Source organism: Phyllostomus hastatus, unplaced genomic scaffold (assembly GCF_019186645.2).
Source record: "Phyllostomus hastatus isolate PE091 unplaced genomic scaffold, TTU_PhHast_1.1 phas_contig_90, whole genome shotgun sequence".
In the NCBI taxonomy this organism is placed as follows: domain Eukaryota; kingdom Metazoa; phylum Chordata; class Mammalia; order Chiroptera; family Phyllostomidae; genus Phyllostomus; species Phyllostomus hastatus.
This window is the reverse complement of record NW_025333984.1, coordinates 9187258-9209519: the sequence shown is the minus strand read 5'-3', so window position 1 is coordinate 9209519 and position 22262 is coordinate 9187258. Positions and strand designations below refer to the sequence as shown.

General features: G+C 35.4%; 1 protein-coding gene across 1 annotated transcript in view; it reads right to left on the bottom strand.

Annotated features, from left to right (window-relative positions):
* Positions 1 to 22262, bottom strand: part of TENM1 (teneurin transmembrane protein 1) — a 703022-nt gene that overhangs the window by 262697 nt on the left and 418063 nt on the right. The window contains exons 8-9 of the mRNA XM_045852186.1: positions 7220 to 7419; positions 5730 to 5940 (exon numbers count right to left, since the gene is read on the bottom strand). Of these exons, the coding sequence (XP_045708142.1) occupies positions 5730 to 5940; positions 7220 to 7419 (411 nt within the window). The remainder of the gene's footprint in view (positions 1 to 5729; positions 5941 to 7219; positions 7420 to 22262) is intronic.

The window sequence follows — 22262 nt, the reverse complement described above, 5'->3', positions numbered from 1 at the left end:
GCATAAAGGGTCTGGATGAACTATATTCTTATGAGGCATTCATGATAAAGCTAAAAATGTACTAGGATTATAGGCCATTTCTTAAAAGCAAAATGGGCTTAAAAAATGCAACCAGAAGACTAAGTCTACTGTTTATTTTTCAAATTTAGGTTATAGCAAATAAAATTTTCTTCTCTAGTGCCTTAAAATGTTTAACCTACTCTCTTGACAGCTTAAATATGATAATCAGTATTTCATTTTCATTAACAAGTGACAATGGAAGGCTTTTAAAGTAAGTGTTCATATTAAATTTACCACCACTAAAAGCATTGGAACCTAAGTATTTTGTTGAGAAATGCTTTCTTGACTGTAAATGCTTATGAGTTCCCTGCCACTAATTTCCCTTCAATCCATTCTTAGAGAAGAACAGGCTTTAGGGGAATTGAGAAAGTTTTAAAGGTGCCCATAGGTAGTTCTTGTGACATAAAAATGTACACTGTAACAGAACTTGCATAAGTCTTCCAGTATTTTGACTGAAAGGGATAAAAGTTTCACTCTGACAACGACTTTTAAAATTATAATGTTGTACATTTGAAATGTATATAATGTTGTTAATCAATGTTACCACAATAAAAATTTAAAATTTAAAAAGTGTTTGTAATTTAAAATTGTATTTGCATGTATAACAGCATTAAATTCCAAGTCCAAAAACTATGATGATGTGTGCTTTACTCTTGTGGTTTTTTTAAAAATCATCTTCTCCTGGCTGGTGTAGCTCAGTGGATTGAGCATGGGCTTGCAAAGCAAAGGGTTGCAGGTTTGATTCCCAGTCAGGGCACATGCCTGGGTTGCAGACCAGGTCCTCAGTAGTGGGTGCACTAGAGGCAACCATACATTTATGTTTCTCTCTTTCTCCCTCCTTTATCCTCTCTCTAAAAATAAATAAATAAAATCTTTTTAAAAATCATCTTCTTATTACTCTTTTCTGTACATTCTCTATATTTAGCACTCTTGGATTCTGAGTTTTATATTCTGGTCTATTAAACTCATACTTCTCATATGTACCATTTATTTCCTTTCAATCCAAATTATCTACTTAAGCTAGTTTCATTTGGATAAGCTACTTCCAATTAGAAGAAGATATTCTAGGAAGTAGTCTTGGCATCTTCCCCTGAACTATGAGCATTTATAATGAGGGTCAAGAAATAGCATTTCTTCAACTGAGGCCTTTTGACCACCTTTTGACCAGGCACATACAGCACAGATGTCTGGGCTTCACTCCAGATCTACTGAGTCTGTCTCTGAGGAATGTGGTCCAGCAATCTACATGCTAACAAGTACAGCAGGTAATCCTGCAGGTGCCCAAAGCATTAAAGCACTGAGAACCAATGCTTCAAATAAACTTCCATAGTTAGAGAAATTTTGATCTAGACTTGGAGCTCTGCCCTGGGCAGAATAAATACAAGAGGAAGGAAATGGTATCTAGTCCATTTGGGGGAGTGTCAAAAGCTGAGCATGAATCCAGTGACTATGTGGATAGCCATCCTATTACCACTCATAAGACATCATCCTTCTCAACCCCATGTGAATACATCAGAGAGCCTTCTGTAGGTGTGTGATGGTCTGTGTTCTTATCATTATTTTAGAAAACTGAACTGGAAAAGAAATTGGCACTTGGCATTTCTGAACTACAACTGTGCTGGCAAAAGTGTAACACTGGACAAAGAGCTAACCATTTTTTAACTAATTAAAACATTTGTTATTTTCAGAAAATCATTAATGTATTTAAAAGGTCATTATGAAAAGCACAAAAAGTCTTTTTTTATACTAAGATGGAACAATCATTTCTCTATTTTCTATTTATCTAGTTTTCTTGTACTAAGCAGTATTGACAGTTTTTAAATCTACATTTGGATTTCCCCTGCCCTGGATGGTGGAAGCTTTCAAAGGTAAATATAGTTGAATTTAATTTCATACCTGTTCCTATTGACAACTTTATGGAAGTAGTCTTGTGGGAATGTAGCTATTAAAGAAAAAAACATTTAATAAAGTTTGCTATCAAAATAAATAAAAAATGCTACATCTTATTGACTTATCTAAAAGCTGTCCCTGGGCCCACACTGCTGCATGGAGCTTAACACCAGCAATGCAAGTGAGAAGAAAGGGCAATAGAGGAACTTATGGAAGCTGCCATCTCCACAGGGCATCAAAGAGGCATTGGGACAGTCCAGGATCTCCAAGAGGAGGACAGCTACAGCATGATCATATAAATAGCCAGGAGTGAAAAAAGAATGTGTTTGTCTCTTCCTTTTGCCCTCCAGGAAGCTTTGCCTTCTATCTTCTTAATCTTACTGCAGACTCACTTCCTAGACAGAAGTTCATTAGAGAATCATTTTAAAATTCTATGTTTATAATTTTGTTCTTATACTAGTGTGTAAACCCCTAGCTTATACTTATAAAGCCCCTCGATATCTGCATCTACACTGATAGTGAATTTTGCTTCTGGCAGGTTTTCTCCTAATGGAAACTAAAGGTAATGAATAATCCATGGATGAATATGGTTTAATGGGCATGGGCTTTGGAATCAGACATACTGGGTGTTTCAAATCACCATTTTGCCACTCACTGGCTGTGAGACTTTACCAGATTATTTACACATTCCAAGCCTATTTCCTTATTTGTTATATAAGTATACTATACCTATGCTGTTAGGGCTGCGATGAAAATCAAACAAGATAAATGAATGTAAAGCATCTATTGCAGTGCTTGGGGCAAACTGGCACTCCATATATTATCACATTACAGAGCAGACCGGCTGAGATTAGGAGATACTGACAACTCTGCCCACACTATTGGAAAAATAGTACATATTAATAAAGACCAGGGGCTAACCTAAGTTAGTCCAATCAAAAAATGTTGGTTATTAATGCTGTCTTGAGCCTGTGGATGAAAAGGGGGCCACATACTAAACCTGACCAGCTCAGGGGAGGCCTGTGTGGCGGCCTTACAAACTCAGAGACTTAAAGGAACCACATCAGATGGTCTGAAATTAACGCTTTCTAACTAAAAGCGAGTCATGGTGGATAGTCATGTCCAAGGTGGTATTTTTCCTTAAGAAAGGTCAGTCTTTAACTTAACTGACCTGCCTGTTGTCTTTTTTTTGCATCTACTATAACATACCTGATAGCATACCTCTGCAATGTCAAAATCATTTCCTTTTTACTGGACCCTTCAAAGCACAACCAGTCACCAGAACAGAGACCACAAATCCCCTTGTTATTAATATTATCATGTTAATTGTTAACTGTTAACTATCCTATACCCACAAATGTAAAATAAGTATGTGTCTCTTTGTTTTATTTTTTATCCCATCTCAGGGATTCCTCATCTTTGCTTTCTCCTGCTGCCCTAATTTATCACTAATGAATTTCATGTAACCCCCTTATGTCTTCCCCTTTGATTCTGATGAATAAAAGAAGTGGTGAAACTGCCATTGTCTGGAGCATTTTCTCAATCTGTTGAGATTTTGCTTCCTGGAAACTGTCATCAGTTTGGCTAAAAAAAAAACCCTCATAAAAATATGTTTCTTATGTTAACAAGCTTTATTAGTAGCACACCAAATAGAGTTAAGAACAATGAGCTAATTCTAGTATTATAAAATAGAAAATAAGCAGCATTTAGAATGGTTGAACTCACTCCCACAAACCTTAATTTGTTGAATCAAATATTTTAGCCTCTTTTTACTAAAATTAAAATAAATTATGAAAACATTAAAAAATTAATGGGGAGAACTTGGAGTAATTACCTTATGTGCCTTTGATTTTGGGGAAGTTTATTTGGATTCTCTTTAAGTAGAATTATATGAGAAATGTTTCCCTTACTTCTAATCTTAAAAGACAACAGAACAGTAAACAAACTGACTTGCATAAGGAAAAAACAAGTATGTTGTTGCATAGAAAAGTGATAGCTTAATATCTGGAAGATAACACTTATATTTCAAAGGTTAGGTTCTTTTTGGGAGGAAGTAGGAGACAGAAAAAAGCCCAAGCACGTTTCTGGATCTATTGATTTTCCCCCTTGTTTGAATTTATTGGGGGTGACACTGGATAACAAAATTATACAGGTTTCAGATGCACAATTCCACAATACATCATCAGTACGCTGTATCGTGTGTTCACCCCTAGTGAAGTCTCCTTCTATCACCTTTTATCCCCCCTTAGCCTCCTCCACCTCTCTCCACTCCTCCCAGTCACCACATTGTGGTCTGTGTTCATGAGTTTTTCCTTTTTCTTTTTTGCTCAATCCCTCCATCCCCCAGACCCTTTCATAGTTTTCAACAGTTGTCTATTGATTTTTTAAAAGGTTAATCGTTTGGTTAGTGTTTTCACTTAAGCTGAGGGGTAAGGATAACTAGAAGAGAGAAAAATCTTTACAAATATATTTTAGATCTAATTATTCAATTTCTTAGGAGAATTACATTCTCTCACAACTCACTGGCATTTTCATGATCAAAGTTGGGCCTTGGTAAAAAAAATATCATGAAAAGTATATGTTTTTTCAGTCTGCCCAAAGAATCTGCAAGTGGTAAAACGGTGTGATGACTTAAAATATTTTTTTCTAATTTAACAAATAGTTGCTCTTTTGAAGATATAAAATTAGTGGAGCATTTCTCTAGGGGAAATATCAGTGTATTTTTACTGACTTTGTGATTAAATTAGAAGAAAGTTTTTGATAATCATATGGATGGAATACCATTTTCTACTGACTGAAGGTCTTCAGCATAAAGTAAAAATAGAACATAATTGTTATAAAGAGCAGATGGTATATCTATTAACAGTCAATACATCTTCCTAAACATATGGTTGAACAGGTTAACTAAAGGATAAAGTAGTGAGAGTTACAGAAAACTGACAGCTGCAAAACATTTTCTCTTCTTTTAAAAGACTAGTGTTTCAGGAAAATTCACACAATAAAATACTGTGTCAATGAGTTGTTTACCCTCTGGGCTCTAAAATTGCTAAAGACCTCAGCTTTATTCATACAAAGGGTCAAGGGGAATGAATTAAAAAAAAAACCACAAGAGTGAGATGTCTCTTATCGTCTAGGGTGAACTGTGAATAAGAGTGGGTGAAGACATTGTATTGAAAAGAACACATTTTAAACAGACCCAGAGAACACTGAAAGAGCCATTGTGATTATTTTTGAACTAAAAATTCTAAAAGAAAGGGCTTTGAATGACCCAAGTTATTATGCTTTAAGAGTCTTATCTAAACACTCTAAGGATGTATTTTGAAATCTTAGAGGTCAGTTCTAGAATCAGTCATTGTAAAGAAGAACTGGACTGATACTAGTGTGTCCATTTTCAAAGGTGTTTATTCATGTTTTGTTTTTAATAGATCTTGAATTAACAGAGCTTCCCCTGTTTAGTCCCTTCTTCACTGAAGCTGTCCTATGTAGCCTTAATAATAATGTTATCCAGATAATTATTTCTACTGAAAACATACTAAACAGTGCATGGTAAGTATCATAAAATAGCAGCAAATAATGGAGCTTTTAAAGAATCTTAATAATCATTTAAGCAACATTAATGACAATGGCAACATAAGCCTTTCACATAGTGACCTATCCTGACTAATGACTTTAAGGCAGAATGAGCAATAAGCTTAAATAACATCTATATTACTTTAATCACTGATTGTGTCTTTCTTGAGTTATAATGCCAGTGTACAATAATAGCCAAGGCAGCTTACCAATTGCTGTAGTTAACACAAATACTTGTTCCATCTTTTTTCCATCATTATAAAATGCCAGATACCAAGGCCCTTGGTCCATGTACTCTATGAAACCTGTCTCCTGCAGTGAGGTTAGGATCAGGTTCCGAGGGGAGTGCTGGATGTCATCAGAGCCCTTGGAGTCTTGCTTGACCAACTGCTTTCCATCCATTAGTTTGACAAAATCAAACTGTAACAAATACACAGACAAATATGAGCCTCTACTTTGACTTCTGGACTGACGAACATCTCTAACTTCACTTGCCCTATTTCATAGTTCTTTGCTTTGGAGGCGGGCAAAGAGGAAGAAGAAGTTACTAATTTTTAAGTAAATTTAAACCTGAAAGTATATTACTAATTCTGAAAAAAATCTACTATACTTACAAATGTTATAAACCTTTGCATTTTGGGGTATTCAAAATAGTCATTTAAAAATAAATAAACCAAGAAATAGGAAAAAAACCCTCTTGTTTAGTATTATACAAGAGAATCTTGACATTTAATAAAGTATCTGATAGAAGACACTTAAAACCACATATTCCCCTCAGAAATATTACTATGACCTTCCCTACAAATTAAAGACTTTATGGTTTTTAAAACAAATGAACAAAAAGCCACAAATTTGAGAACATTCATCATAATTTACTATTTTTGTCGTAGCATATTTAGACATTCATTCAAAGGACACTTTCTTTTTAGTCCTAATCAGTGGACAAGCACACAGCACATGTGCCCTTGAACATTGTTTTAATAGTCACATTTGAATGGCATTCTAATCCCCTGCCTGGCCTGACCCAGAAGGTAAGGTCTGGACTACAGTTCTATCTGCTGAAAACAAAGCAAAGCCCCAGATGGTTATGATTCCTTATGCTACTTCTTAGATGGAGCAGGCCCCAAAATGGGTTCATGTAAGCAAGAGATAAGGAAAAGAAAACGAGAGGAATTAGGTAGCTAAGGTTTATAGAAGGGCTTTGTAAACCATAGAGGTTTTACACATTTGAGTTATTATTAACAATAACAAGGAAAATATTCTACCTGTAAGATAAAACCTGATGTTTTGGGGGACTCATTTGCATTATTCATGTGCATTCCTTTATTGCGAAAGGGGTCATGGGTGTGTGGAACCAATGAAGGGGGTGTGGAAGCCATAGCCATGTGAGATGAGGGGGCTGGGGAGGCTCATGATCATCCTGTTTCAGGAAATAGAATTCAAGTTTCCAGAATATTTTCTTCAACTCCCTTTTGTGATCTTTCCTGCTAAATACAATTCCTTATTTCTTAATGGCAGGTTTTTTTTTGTTTTTGTTTTTGTTTTACGTTTTGCTTCAGTGTGATTATTCTGGATATTTGCTGAATACAAAGATTGTCTGCCTTCACCTTTGACTCTCACACATTTCAAGTCACAAACCCTAAACTAGTCATTCCAACACCCTTAAAAAGGGTCAAGAAATACCTTTAATATCACATACCTGAGTGTGTGTAGGTGGAATGTTTCTTCGGCCATAAATTCCGAGCAGAGAGTCCTTGGCTAAAGAAATATTGAATTTCAGATATACTGGATGGTGGATAGTAATCTGGAAACGCCAGAATAAGCCAGGGGGAATGGTCTGCATGACCTGCGCGCCAATGTCAACTTCTCCGGTGTCTATTGCCCGTCCCTTCTGAAATACTGATTGTAAAGATAAAAAACATTACACATAACATTAATCTCAATGTATAAAGCAATAGTGTTTACTTTTTTCAAGAACAGATACATCAAAATGACTTACTCAGTTCTTTCTTCCTCCCCACACCACCCAGATTTCAAGGCTTTACCCAAATTAAATATCTTTCAAGGAGCCCTCCCTAACCAACCACTATATCAGTCTCTCCCTTCTATTAAACTACTATTGCATTTATTTCCATCATTTGATTCATTTTAACCATTATTCACTGAATGCTGTCTCAGAAGCTGCAAAAGATACAAAGATGAGTAAGATGCAGTTTTTGCTCTCAAAGAGCTTTGAATATTAGAAAGAATATAGGACAAGTACACAGATAACCATGTTGTAAAAGAACATAAGTACTCTGGTTATTCAAAGAAAGGAAAGCTATTTGCTTGGAGGATACCCCTCATTCCTAACTGTCTCTATGCCTTTTATCTTCCTTTGTGTTTCTCCTTAGCACTTATCATGACCTAACATACAACCAGCTTTTACTTATTTACTGTTAATTGACTGTTTTCTCTGGATACAATATAACCTCCACCAGGCTGTGAATGTTTTGCTCATTGCTTTATTCCCAGGAACTAGAACAATGTAGGCAAATAATATGTGATAAGTACACATTTGTTCAATAAATGAATGAACCAGAAAAGGATATTTATGGGAAGTGGTATTGAATATGGGCCTTAAAAGGAGAGGATTTCAACAGAGCTGTTGGAAAGGTTGTTCCACATGGAAGGAACACCTTGAACCAAAAAAAAGAGGAGAGGAAACTATAAAGCTAAGGTGTATACACAGAAGAGCAGTTGGAGATAAGGCTGGAGGGAAAGGATGGCATCATACTGTACAGGGCCTTGAGTGCCAGTCCTAATGGGTGTATTTAATAAAGGATGGGAAGCCACTGAAGGTTTTTAAGAGTAGAGAGGTGTGGGTACATTAGAAAGGCTAACCTTAAGGCAGAAGATAGGATCATTTAAGCAGGGAGGCACAAGAATGGTATATGATTGATGTAGGATGATAATTCAGGTAAAATGACATGAACATCTAAATTTAGGGTGGGCCCAACAGCGCACGTGGAAAAGCACATTCTAATCAATCGTAATATCAACAAATGGGACTATATCAAACTAAAGACACTATGCACAACAAAGGGGAAAAGTCAATAAATTGAAAAGGCAGCCTACAGAATGGGAGAAAATATTACCAAACTATATTTCTGAAAAAGGGTTAATGTCATATATGTGTCATACATGTGTGACATGTGTTGTATATATGTGAGTTGTATGATATATATATATATCATACAACTCAATTATAAAAAAATAAAATAATTCAAATTAAAAAATGGGCAAAGGGCCTGGATAGATTTTTCCAAAGAACACACACAAATGACCAATAAGTATATTAAAAGGTGTTCACTAATCTTTGGGAAAATATAAATCAAAACTATAATGAGCTATCAGCTCACACCTTTTAGGTTGGTTATTATCAAAAAGGCAAGAGATAGAAATGTTGGCAAGGATGTAGAAACAAAGGGAGCCTTATACTTTGTTGGTAGGAAGGCAAAATGGTATAACCATTTTGGAAAATAGAATAGTAGTTCCTCAAAAATTAAAAATTGAGCCACCCAGCAATATCACTCCTGGATGTAAATCTGAAGGAACTGAAATAAGGATCCTGAAGAAATATCTGAACATCCATGTTCATTGCTACATGATTTGTAATAGCCAAGATATGGAAACAACCTAAATGACCTTTGATAGATGAATGACTAAAAAATTTGATACACACACACACACACAAAATAGAATAATGGAATAGTATTGAGCCATAAAAAGGGAAGGAAATCCTGCCATTTGCAACAAAATGGATGGTTCTGAAAGGCATTATGCTAAGTGAAATAAGTCAGACAAAGACCAGTATTGTATGGTATCACTTACATGTGAAACTAAAAAAAGCTGATTTTATAGAAACAGAGAATAGAATAGTGGTTGCCAGGGCTGGAAGGAGGAGAAAACGGGACGATATAGGAAAAAGGGTACACATTTTCAGCTATAAGAAGTTCCGAGGATCTAATATATGACACAATGACTATAGTTAAAAATATGGTATTATGTACTTGAAAGTAAATTTTAGGCATTCTCACCACACCCAAAAAAGGAGTTAATTATGTGAGGTGATGGATGTGTTAATTATCTTGATCTTGGTAATCATTCTATTGTATAATGTATATGTATTTCAAATTATCATGTTGTATACTTTAAATATAATTATATTTGTCAATTATTCCTCAATAAAGTTAAAAAACAATCATATATTATCTGGGAAGTGTAAAACTGGATTGTCCTGAAGAATGGTAGAAATATCAATTAATTTCAGAGTATTATATTAATATATTTAAAATCTTACTATGTTTTCAAGAGTAAATATTAAAGAGCAAAAAGTTATTTTCTGAACTAGCATAGAGAAAATAATACCAACATAAAAACAGTTCAAACAAAAGAAAGAAAGGGAAGACACAGACTAGAATGGTTAAATAGAAAACATAAAAGAGGGAAGGTAAGTTTCATATATCTATATTTATAATTTAAATAAAGAGCAATGAACTAAATGATTGTGTTAAAAGGTAAGAACTGTCATTCTGAATCAAAAAGTAAAATTGAGTTACATGTTTTCTAAAAACAATTTCTAAAAATAGTGTTGTAACAATAAAAAGTTATTTCCCCAGGAGGAAAAGGGAAATAAAAGAAGGGAGGAAGACACTAAAGGGAGAGTCTATAGTAGAGCTCCTCAACATCGAATGGGCATAGGAAGGGGGTCTTGTTAAAATGCAAATTATGATTCTGTTGGTCTGAGATTTGATATTTCTAACAAGTTCCTGTTAAATGCCCATGTCGAGTCATCCACAGCCTACACACTGAGAGGCAAAGTTCTTAGGACACTGGGACACTAGGTGTGGGGGCTAAGGGAAGGTCAAACTCGAGCCTATGATTGTGAGTCTGGGAGATGTAGTGGTGGTAGCAAAAACAAGAATCCTAGAAGGAGAGAGTTTGTTGGGGGAGATATTGAGCTTCGACAATCAGATCTTCATTATTTATTGCCATATTTTCCAGTAATTTCTGATGTACTGGTTTAGTATATATTTCTGTGGAATTCTTTTGTTATGTGGTAGTGGGGAGAAGGGGATACAAGAGAATTGCCTTGATCTTAAGCAAGGAAGATTACACCTCAGGAGGGAAAGTTCAGTTTGGCTTCATTTCACACTGCCTTTTTATTTTTCAGCCATGAACGCCTTCTCCACAGCAAACACAGTTTAAAAACACACATGGTCTCTGTCCTTTGTGTTCACCTGTTATAAAATTAACAGCCCATTAAGAAACACACCTGCAGTGGCTTTATTCAGAGGCCAATGCCTTACAGCTTTTAACTCCCTAAAATACCTCTAATTATTGCTTTTTGTGTTAAGGCCAAGAGTAATAACTATTTTAAGACTGTTCACTGTTAACTGTTAATAATAGATTTCAAATGCAATTTTGAACATAATTATGTATTACAGGACACATAATTTTGTGGAATTGACATCTATAATAAAATATGCCCTTTGAGATGATGAATGACCCACTGATGACCTTATTTTTCACTGAAAGTTACTTTTTTTCCCCTGTGAGACAGAACAGTTTGGTCCCCAAAGGGTTGATTATACATTTAACTCTTAACATCCTGGAGTTGATAAATGTCTTCAGTGAGCAGGCAATTAAGAGCCTGTGTTTATGTGTACATTTACTTCTGTTCTCAACTTAATGTTTAGTTTGTTCAACTGATATCCCCATTGGGGGCTTTTACCATTTCCTAACATGCATCATTCAGTCATTCAAACAATGTTATAAATATAAAACAATTTAAAATGTTTTATGTTTAGCAAACACTATTTTAAAGATTCTGTAAATGGCCTTTAGTTAATATAGACACTGTCATTTCTAAAAAATCAAGGCAAAACTGGCTGATGAACTTAACCTTTATATTATATACGCGATTTATCAAATGGTACACCATCTCTTCTGTGTGTACTTTATCGCATCATATATTGCATAAAGAAGCTACTTAAATGTTATTCACTACATCAAAAGAAACTCATGAAGTTATGTTGTTGGGGTTTTCTGGTTATTAGCATCACTAAATATCCAAAGCACATGATCCTGAGAGATTTATAAAAATAAGTTTAAGAGAAGATGGTTTTACCCTTTGAGAGTGCATATCATAGTTAAGGCAAGGTAGGCGAAGAAAAATGACAACATGAATGAACTATGATTTAAATAAAAATAGCAAAGCAAGCTAGTTGCAGTCATTTGGTGTTCGAGAATAGAAATTCTCACAGCTTGCAGATGGAAAGTTTCTCAGCCTCTAACCTTTTAGAGGTTAGTGTATCAGAAAGGAAGATATCTCCCTGTTAGCAGTTTGCTCTATTTTATCTTCTCTCAAAATTAGTTATGAATTATGATGTAGTGATTATTATTAGTTCCTTCATTATTTCATTATTTTTCATAATGTAGCTCAAAGTGGGAAACTAAAGAGGAAAACATTTTGTGTAGAAAAAAACAGCATGTAGTGTGATTTTAGGAAGAAATTCTGCATCAATATAGGTAAGGTAAGGGGAATAATTTTGGCCAAATTTATCATTAACTTTGATCCTTCGTTTGCAAATTGGCAGCAGCAAAGTTGAAAAATATATAGCACTTAAGTACAGTTTTTGTAATACTCATGTTCTGATTGCAATTTAATCACTTATTTTACTGAAGCATACCAGAAACCCCAGGAATACTGTATTCTCCAGTAATTTCTTTGCACAAATCCAAGATGAAGCGCAGAGAGCCCCGGATTGCATCAAACTTTGCTGTAGTGTACTTATCAGTCTTACTAATATCCACACATTTAGTTTGAACTAAACACTCTTTTTTTGTTATAACACAGGCACAGGCATGAGTTGCTGAGTGGGAAAAAAAAAAAACAATGGCAGACAGGCTGTGTTGAAGGATGGCAAACTAACTGATGGTAGTTAAGTTCAAGAGGAAAAGGTCAAGCTACCTGGAAAATAAAGACGGAGGCCTGGAATTGGTGACAGACACTGCATGCAGTAGCTGTACTGAGCAAACCAAGCCTTTGTTATATGTAGACTCAGACACATACCTGAACACTAATAACATGGTCTTGCCCAGATAGTGGGTCAATGACTATACTCTCGACACGCACATTTATTTTTTCTACTTAATATAGCTAGACATGCTGCATTCAACAACTGTGTGACACATGGTCATTTAAAAGATTTCAGTATTAGGTCCTTGTATAAAAATGACCAGGGTTAAAGACTGTGGTATTGTCCATGACAGCAATCTTAGTAGTCTTCTAAAGATGTTTTGAAATTCAATGCAAAGTATGAAAGCTAAGAAGATACTGCTTTAACTAAAGAAAATGATGTCTAAAGAGATTAAAAAGTAATACACCTTAAGATCATATTTGCCCTTCACTTCACCCTATGGCACATTAAATCTTCCAAAGATATAATCAAAGGCCATGGTATGGTCTTTCACCTGAATTAGCCCCCGTGTGAGTCCCATGATTTAAGTACCATCTTCTTTGTGTTCTTTTAAATATAATAATTGGCCCTGGACGGTATAGCTCAGTGGATTGAGGATGGGCCTGCAAAGCAAAGGGTCGCAGGTTTGATTCCCAGTCAGGGCACATGCCTGGGCTGTGGGCTAATTCTCCAGTAGGTGGCATGCAAGAGGCAACCACACATTGATGTTTCTCACCCTCTCTTTGCTCCTTCCCTTTCCCTCTCTCTAAAAATAAATAAATAAAATCTTTTTTTAAAATTAAAAAAATATATAATATTTGTTTCACAGTAGCATGCCTTTGTAAAATTTAGAACATCAGTGATTGAAGCAAAATGGGGATGTGAAGTCAAGCCCTACTCCTTGTGATCAAAAGCAGTGAAGACATGAAAAAAGACAGTGAAAGCCTATCCCTTCCAGCTCAGTAGGCTGGCATAACTTTCTTTATATGAATTAGTGAAGAGCAATATGTATTCAACTCTCAATTCTTCAGGGACAGATTTTCCAGATTGTGGATTATACATGATGTTTTATATCCATTACATACCCAGGAGTAGTCAGGAGAAAGAAAAAAAAAAGAATGAACCTTGCACATAGTAGGCACTTGGTAAATACTGTTTATATGAATTAATTAAATAGTAATCTTGATAATTTACTTAGTAATGTTTCTAATTTATTTTGACATTTCAGTACAAGTTTTGGTGGGAGCAAGGATTGAAACCATCTGCACACACAGACCTTTGGGAAATAACTGTGAATAAAATGTTTAGAAATAAAATCCCTCTGTCTTACTGACACTGATAATAGTTGATTGTGTAAAATAGTCCATTAACTAATCTTACCCTTGAGAAATACATTACTGTGTAAGCGTAAAGATTAGGTACAAACACTGAGAGACTGCAAATTCCTGGACTGTAGTTTATCTAGTATTGCATACATCTTCTCAGTGAGAAGTAAAATGGAATTGTTAAAACCTTATACTTAATTACAGGACCAATTTTGAATTGCATTTTGACTCTGTATATTTGTTTGTTGAACATATAATTTAAAAGACAAAATTTCTTTCTGGGAAGGATTTCTTTAAATTTCATTGAAAGAAATTCCACTTTCATAAAAAAACTTTAAAGCTTTCCAGTTCTTTTGATGTAGTCTACTGACCATTAAGTAGTACAGTATTCACAAAAATTAGTTTCCAAATTTTAGGCTCTCTTGACTTGACATATGATCTTACACAGTGAAATATAAATTATGTTTGCAGGATCTCAGTATGCTGATTACCAATGGAACAGGAAGTAGCCAATTCCTTTGAATTTCTTTGGTGAAAAGTAGAAAAGATAGAAAATTCAAAATTATCATCACATTGTTATATGTTCAAACGTATACTCAGTCATGGGTCAACATGGAATAAAATACCTTCTTAAAAATAATATTGTTATTTGCAAAAATATTCAAGGATTAATGAATATGGATACATGCAATGAAAAATCCAAAAATAAAATGAAATATCACATTTCCTCTTATAATATCATCAAAAAAGAATTAAAACTTAGGGATACATTTAACAAAAGATACTGCAAGATTTTTACACTGAGAAACATAAAACATCATTGAAAGAAATGAAAGGAGACCTAAAGAAATGGAAAGACATCCATGTTCATGAATCAAAAGATTTACTATTGTTAAGATGGCAATATTTCCTACACTGATCTAAAGATTGAAAGCAATCTCCATCCAAATTCCAACTTCCATTTTGCAGAAATACACAAGTTGAGCTGAAATTTATATGAAAATGCAAGAGACCCAGACAAACTAAAAGAATCATTAAAAAATGTTGCAGATCTCACACTTACTGATTTCAAAACTTATTACAGGTGGTAATTACATTGGGATAGATATATAAATCAGTCAAATAGAATTGAGCATCCAGGAATAAAACATCACATTTATGGTCAATTGATTTTCCTAATAAGGACACCAAGATACTTCAATGGAGAAAAGAACAGTCTTTTCAACAAGTGGTACTGGACAGCTGCATATCCACAAACAAAACAGTGAACTTGAACCACTCCCTCACATCACACACAAAAATTAACATGAAATAGACCACATATTTAAATTTAAGAACTAAACCTATAAAATTCTCGGATAAAAACAGGCATAAATCTTTGTGACCTTGGATTTGGCAATAGTTTCTTAGATATAACATCAAAAGCACATACAACATACAAAAAATAAACAATTATGACTTCATCAAAATTAAAAACTTTTGTGCTTGAAGAGACACCGTCAAGAAAACGAGAGACAGCCTTTAACCCACAGAGTGGGAGAAAATATTTGTATATCATACACCAGATAAGGGACTTGTAACCTAAAATACATTGAAAAGCTTTACCATAAAAAGACAAACTAATTGAAAAACTGGCAAAAGATCTGAATAGACATTCTTCCAAAGAAAACATACAAGTGGCCAACAAGCACAGGAGAAGAAGCTTAACATCATTAGTTTTCAAGGGCATGCAAATTAAATCTACAGTGAGATACCACTTCACAGCCACTAGGCTAAAACAAAAACCGAAACAAAAACCAAAGACAATAAGAAGTATTGACAAGAGTGTTGGGGAACGGGCACCCTCCTTCACTGCTAGTGGAAGTATAAAATGTTGCCACTTCTTTGGAAAAGTTTGGCAGTTCTTTAAAAAATTAAACATAGAATTACCATATGAGCTAGTCATTCCACACCTTAGCATATACTGAAAATAATTGAAAACAGATGTTTTAACAAAATTTTACATAAATCTCCATGGCAGCCTTATTCATAATAGCTCAAAAAAGTGAAAATCCACAAAAGATGTATCAGCTGGTGAATGGATAAATGAAAGGTGGTATACCCACACAATGGAACAGTATGCAGTTATGAAAAGGAATGAGGTACTGATACATACATACTACAACACAGACAAACCTTGAAAACATTATGTAAAGTGAAAGAAGCCAGGCACAAATGGCTACATATTACATGAACTGTGCAAATAAGCAAATATATACAAACATAAAGGAGACTGGTGGTTGCCAGGGCCCGGGGAGAGGTAGGGACATGGAATGACTGCCAAAGGCTATGAGATTTCTTTTTGTATGATGAAATTGCTCTAGAATTAAATAGTGGTGATAGCTACACAACTCTGAATATAGTAAGAACCAATGAATCATATACTTCAAATCAGTGAATTCTATACTATGTAAACTGTATCTCAACAAAAATGTTATGGTAATTATAGTTAGAAATTATAAGTTGTCATGCATGGTCCACATACATACACACACTTTCATACACTGTCACAAGAGTGCTGCTGCATTTCCAAGTGTTTTTAGGTCACCTGTTACCTGGAAGCTAAACTGTCTCCTGTCCAGTCCTTTTAGAAATTATAATTGATAGCATATGGCAGTGATACCTATTTTCTGTATTTTATACAATGTTAGATATTTGTTATATGTAGGTTATTATAATCAAATCATTCCGGACTTTGGGATGGTGACAGGAGAGTTGGTCATAGATCAATTTATCCAGCTCCTCGTTTTGTATCTTAGAAAAAGTCTCCAGAGGACAGGGCAGTCACATTTGTCTAAACTCTTGACACTGACTTACTGGACATTTAATAAAGATAATATATTATGATGCAGTTATCCTAGAGTTGAGAGTAATAAGAGGGATGTATATCTTCTTGTGCCAGGCCTCAGGAAAGAGAAGCAGCCAGTTCTCCTGGGTTGTCATGTTGCTACACCTTTGATTTGCACTTTTTGGAACCCAGAAAACCTTCAATAACATCAAATTAAAACTTCTCACAAACAAAACACATTACAGACAGTAATAATAATAAGAGCACCAATAACCATAATTGATTGTATCATTTGTGTCCTTTCTTTGAATCCCTACCTCTGATTTCTGCAATACCAAAATGCCACTTTCATACTCAGTGTGCCCCAGTTTATCTCTAAGGTTCCTCCCTCTTCTTCTCTCTTGCCCAGAGACTCTGGTCCCTTGACAATCCACCCCCCCCTTCTAGATTTTAGTTATTTGGTTCTTAGAGATAAGGTAAGGGAGAGAGAAAGACAGGGAGATAAACATGGATGTGAGAAGGAAACATTGATTGGTTGCCTCTTGCACACAGCCGCCCTCCAGGTCGAACCCGCAACCCACGTATATGCCCTGACTGGAAATGCAACTGGTGACCTTTCACTTTGCAGGACAATAATGCCCAACCAACTGGGCTAGTCCAGCCATGGCACAATCTCCTTTCTTACCAGCATCCTCAAGGCCTCCCTTTCTATTGTTTCCTTATTCGCTGTATTCGAAAAAGCACAAACCTCTCATTTGAAAAAAAAAAAAAAAAAGAGAAAGAACAAAAGGACCCAACTGTCCCTTCATCTAGTTGTCATACATTTATCTCCTTTTCCTTGCCAAACTGTCTCCATCTGCTGTCTCTATTGCTTCATTATCCATTTACCACTTAGGCTATTACCATCTGCATTTTGCCGTTACCATTCTATTACTCCATTTTCCTAAATATGCACTCTTTAAGGTCAAACAGGATTGATTTTTCTTGTTTCTCAAGGCCCAGCTCAAACTACTTCTATAATAACAGTCATCTTTTCATCTTCTTTCTTTTAAGCCTCTTAATCACCTAGCTATCTTATTTCTATTTCTGTACAACAGTTGCATGATGTTTTGCATTGTGTGTGCGTGCACACAGGCATGTTCTTTCAGCTTTCTTTAATGGGAACTGTTTCAAGGGCAAAAGTTATGTCTTCTTGCTTCATTTGTTAACCTTCCAAAGTACTCAGCACAGTTAAAGTGGCATCTTGACTAATATGGCATTAAAAAGGATAAGCTTCTATGTTTCTGAATATTAACATTTCTGTTTTCCCCTTGATGTTATTTTAATGAGGGGTCTGAGGTAAGGTGGTCAAAAATCACTTCTCTTTTGATGCAAATATTTATTTTCTTCTTCTCTCTCTCTACACCCCTGGCAATGGGACGATGGTGTCTGTGTATGGTTCTGGTAAGGAGGCCTTCAGGAGGATGTACTTGTATAATGAAAACAGGAAAAGGCAACTACAAGGACAAAGGGAAAATAGGAGCTACAACAAGAGTACAGAAAGAAAACTTAAGGCTCTTTATATTGGAAAGGTAAAGGCAAAACAAGGATATGTGATTATTTTCTATGGGATTGCCAGTTATACAAAGGGAAAATGCAGACTTGGGCATTAAATCTGGGAACTCTACAACTTTATTCTCAAAACTAAATTTTACATACTGGAATTACCATTGACTTCCTGAAAAAAGCTGGTAAATGTTTGAAATTCCTCCAAAAGTAATAGAGTCTGAAAGATATAAATGGATACTCCACAGAATTAAACATACACATAGCTAATAAATTTTGGCAATGGACTGTGTGGTTATTCCAAAAAACTAAGGTGTTATAAGGATGTTATGGTAAGATACCCCATATTTACAAGGACTAGCTCAGAAAGATAAATGTGGCATTCCATAGCACACCCCCTGGTGTCTCTGTTGGATGTAAACTATCAGGCTAGAGCAACAATTTTCAACTGGTGTGCCACAGAATTTTAACAACATGCAATGGGTATTTTAGTCAGGTGCACTGACCTCTTTTCCCTTACAGGGGTGTCAAACTCATTTTCACGGGGGGCCACATCAGTCTCATGGTTGCCTTCAAAGGGCCAAATGTCATTCTAGGACTGTATAAATGTAACTAGTCCTTAACTGTTAAGGAGTTGAAATTACATTTGGTCCTTTGAAGGCAACTGCGAGGCTGATGTGGCCCCTGGTGAAAATGAGTTTGACACCCCCACCTTAGACTGTCGAATATAAAAATAACAATGGCCAACACAACAATAGCTGTCTGTTGTAAATAAATTAAAATCATACCCAAGTTTTTTCAGAGGAAAATATATATATATTTTTGGTGTGCTACACAATTTTACTAATTAGTTTATGTGTGCCATAGATGACAAAGTTGAAAATCACTGAGCTAAAGGGATCACAAGGCAGGTATATTTCTTATGGCATCACAGAAAAGGTATTAGGTTTTAAAAAAAAGTAAAGTAAGAATTAAAATGAAGCAAAAATGAAACATTAAACATATATGATCAGGAACATTTTAGATGAATATTTTATACTGTAAATAAGTTTGCCTTTTAGCATAGTGAATCCTTTCTATAAATCTGTTTTAGAAGTAAGGTCTTCAGTATGCTTTAGAAAAGCTTTTGTTAAAACTGAAGTATATTGATAAAGTGACTTAATATAGTTGAAAACCAGCTGCAGTACTCTAGCTGGGCCCCCTGAAACCTGGTGTGAGAAAAACATCTATATAGCATTATAGGAAACATTTACTGTAATTTGCCATTAATGTTTAAAAGTAATAATGTTACACTCCCAACACTGTTGTCTTTGTTAGTGCATTACTACTATATTATTCATGTGTTTTGTTGTGCTTATATGAATTATTCCCAATTCTACCACAATGTCCTGGACTCTGATATCCTTTAAGTAAAAGATACTAAAACTATGAGTTGAGCCAAAGGGTCCATTTTAATATCCACATGTCCTGTGAGCCAGTATTGGAGAATCACAGAATTATACTGTAGGACATTATTCCATGAGAACGCACAATGATTGCCCAGGTGGGGTTGGTACAGTTCATAACTTGTGGTGCAATAAAATAAATGAATCTTTATCTACTGACCGGGTCTGCGAAATAAATTTCAGTGAAACTATAAGTACATTTAGAATTCAAATTCTTATTCAAGGTCCACAACTGTCATTGCATAAATTGCCTCCAATGTAACTAGGCTGCATGTAAAAAAAAAAAAAAAGCCAAAAATTAAGCAACGCATGTGCACACACGCCTCCAGCTAAGTCTATGATGAAAGGAGGTAACAAAAGGTACATTTTGTACTGTTGTTTAAGTTCCCATGGGTACTTGTGCGCACGTGTGTGTGTGTGTGTGTGTGTGTGTGTGTTCTGTGTTAAGGCGAAGGGAGAGTGCTTGCTGAACCTAGATCTTTGATGTGAAATCTAACATTTGCAAAGTACTCTCAGGGAAGGGCTATGCATTTGACTATATGCGTTGAGATCTTTAATCAAGACAGCTGTTACTAAAACAATTGGCTTTGAGAAGAGAATCTTTTAAAGAAAAGGCTCAAAGATGGGTGCTGAGCAAACAGTAAGGGGAGATTGGATCCTAATCTCAGCTCCGCCTGTACTTAAGTCTATTATGCAAGGCAAGTCACTTAACCTTCTTGTGTTTTCCTTTTAACTGTAAAACAAGGGTAACAATTAGCTGTTACAGCATCAAACTGTTATGTGGATAAAAGACATTAAAGTGTTTTGAAATTGTAAATGCTCTCTAAGTGCAGACTGTTATTGTTACATACATGTCAAGATCCAAATTTATAAGGCAGAAAACTGGGAATTAATTATCTGAATTACAACAGAATTCTCTGCAAGTAATTTAAATGGCAAATGTGGTTTACACATTTTACAAGCATAGAGTTCAACCACTTTCCAGGAGTATACCCCTTTTGCAAAAATATGTCTACTTATACGTGGAATGGCTAATCGTTCTACCTTAATGGCAGAATCTGAATTCACTGACTTGCAATGTATACAGCTGAAAGGAACTTCAGAAATAAGCTAGTACTACTGAGATTCACCCAGAGTTTATCAAAGCTTTAGCAGCTGGGAAGAGAAAGGAGAACAAAGAAGGGAAAGGGGAAAGGAGATCAGTCAAGATGCGGGAGTAGGTAAATATGGCTCGCCTTCTCGAACAACCACAGCAAAAACTACACTACAACTAAACTACTTTACAACTAAAAACTACATTACAACTAAACTACCAAACAACTATCACCCAGAATCATCTGAAAATTGAGCTGTATGGAAGTCCGACAACCAAAGATATAAAGAAACCATATTCATCCAGACTGGTAGGAGGGGCAGAGATGCGAAGACAAGGAATAGGTGGTCCCACACCCACATGTGGTGGATAAAAATTGGGAGGATACCTCGGGAGCAAGGGATCTCTGCCCCACACCAGACCACTCAGCCCAGGGGTCCAGTGCCAGAAAGATATCATATTTAGCCACATATAATGTGCACTTTTTTGCCCACATTTTTTTCTTTTTTAATTTACTTTTTAAATATTTTTTAAAATTTGAATTGTTGTTCAAGTATAGTTTTCTGTCCTTTACGCCCATACCAGCCCACTGCCCCAGGCCTCCCACCTCCCTCCCATCTCCATCCCCCATTGTTATTGTCCATGTGTCCTTTATACTTGTTCCTGTAAACCCTTCCCCTTTTCCCCTGAAATTCTCTCCCCTCTCCCCTCTGGTCACTGTCAGCCTGTTCTCTATTTCAGTGTCTTTGGTTATATTTTGCTTGTTTGTTTGTTTTGTTGATTAGGTTCCTATTAAAGGTGAGATCACATGGTATTTGTTCTTCACTGCCTGGCTTATTTCACTTAGCATAATGCTTTCCAGTTCCATCCATGTTGTTGCAAAGGGTAGGAGCTCCTTCTTTCTTTCTGCTGCATAGAATTCCATTGTGTAAATGTACCATAGTTTTTTGATTCACTCATTTACTGATGGGCACCTAGGTTGCTTCCAGCACTTGGCTGTTGTAAATTGTGCTGCTATGAACATTGGGGTGCATAGGTTCTTTTGGATTGGTGTTTAGGGCTTCTTAGGATATAATCCTAGCAGTGGAATTGCTGGGTCAAAAGGCAGATCCATTTTTAGTTTTCTGAGAAATTTTTCCAAATTTCTCAGGGAAACATAAGGATGCACATTATACATGGGTAGTACCTAAAATAACTCATATCTGTTCTTGTGTTCTGTAATTATTTGTTACATAAAATTTTGTGTACCATAGTATGTTAAAAAATAAATGCTAACATTCCTTCATAAAACAAAAAGCAAGTATATAAATATAAGTAAATAAATAATTGAATTAAAAAATTAAAATGAATGATTTTTTTCCCTGAAAGTTTGGGCTAAAAATGTGGGCATACACTATACATGGCAAAATATGGTATGTCTCCATAACTTTCAGCTGTAAAAACCTGTGGGGATTAGGGTGGCAGAAGAAATTGCAGAATTCTCAGGGCCTATAAGAGACTTAA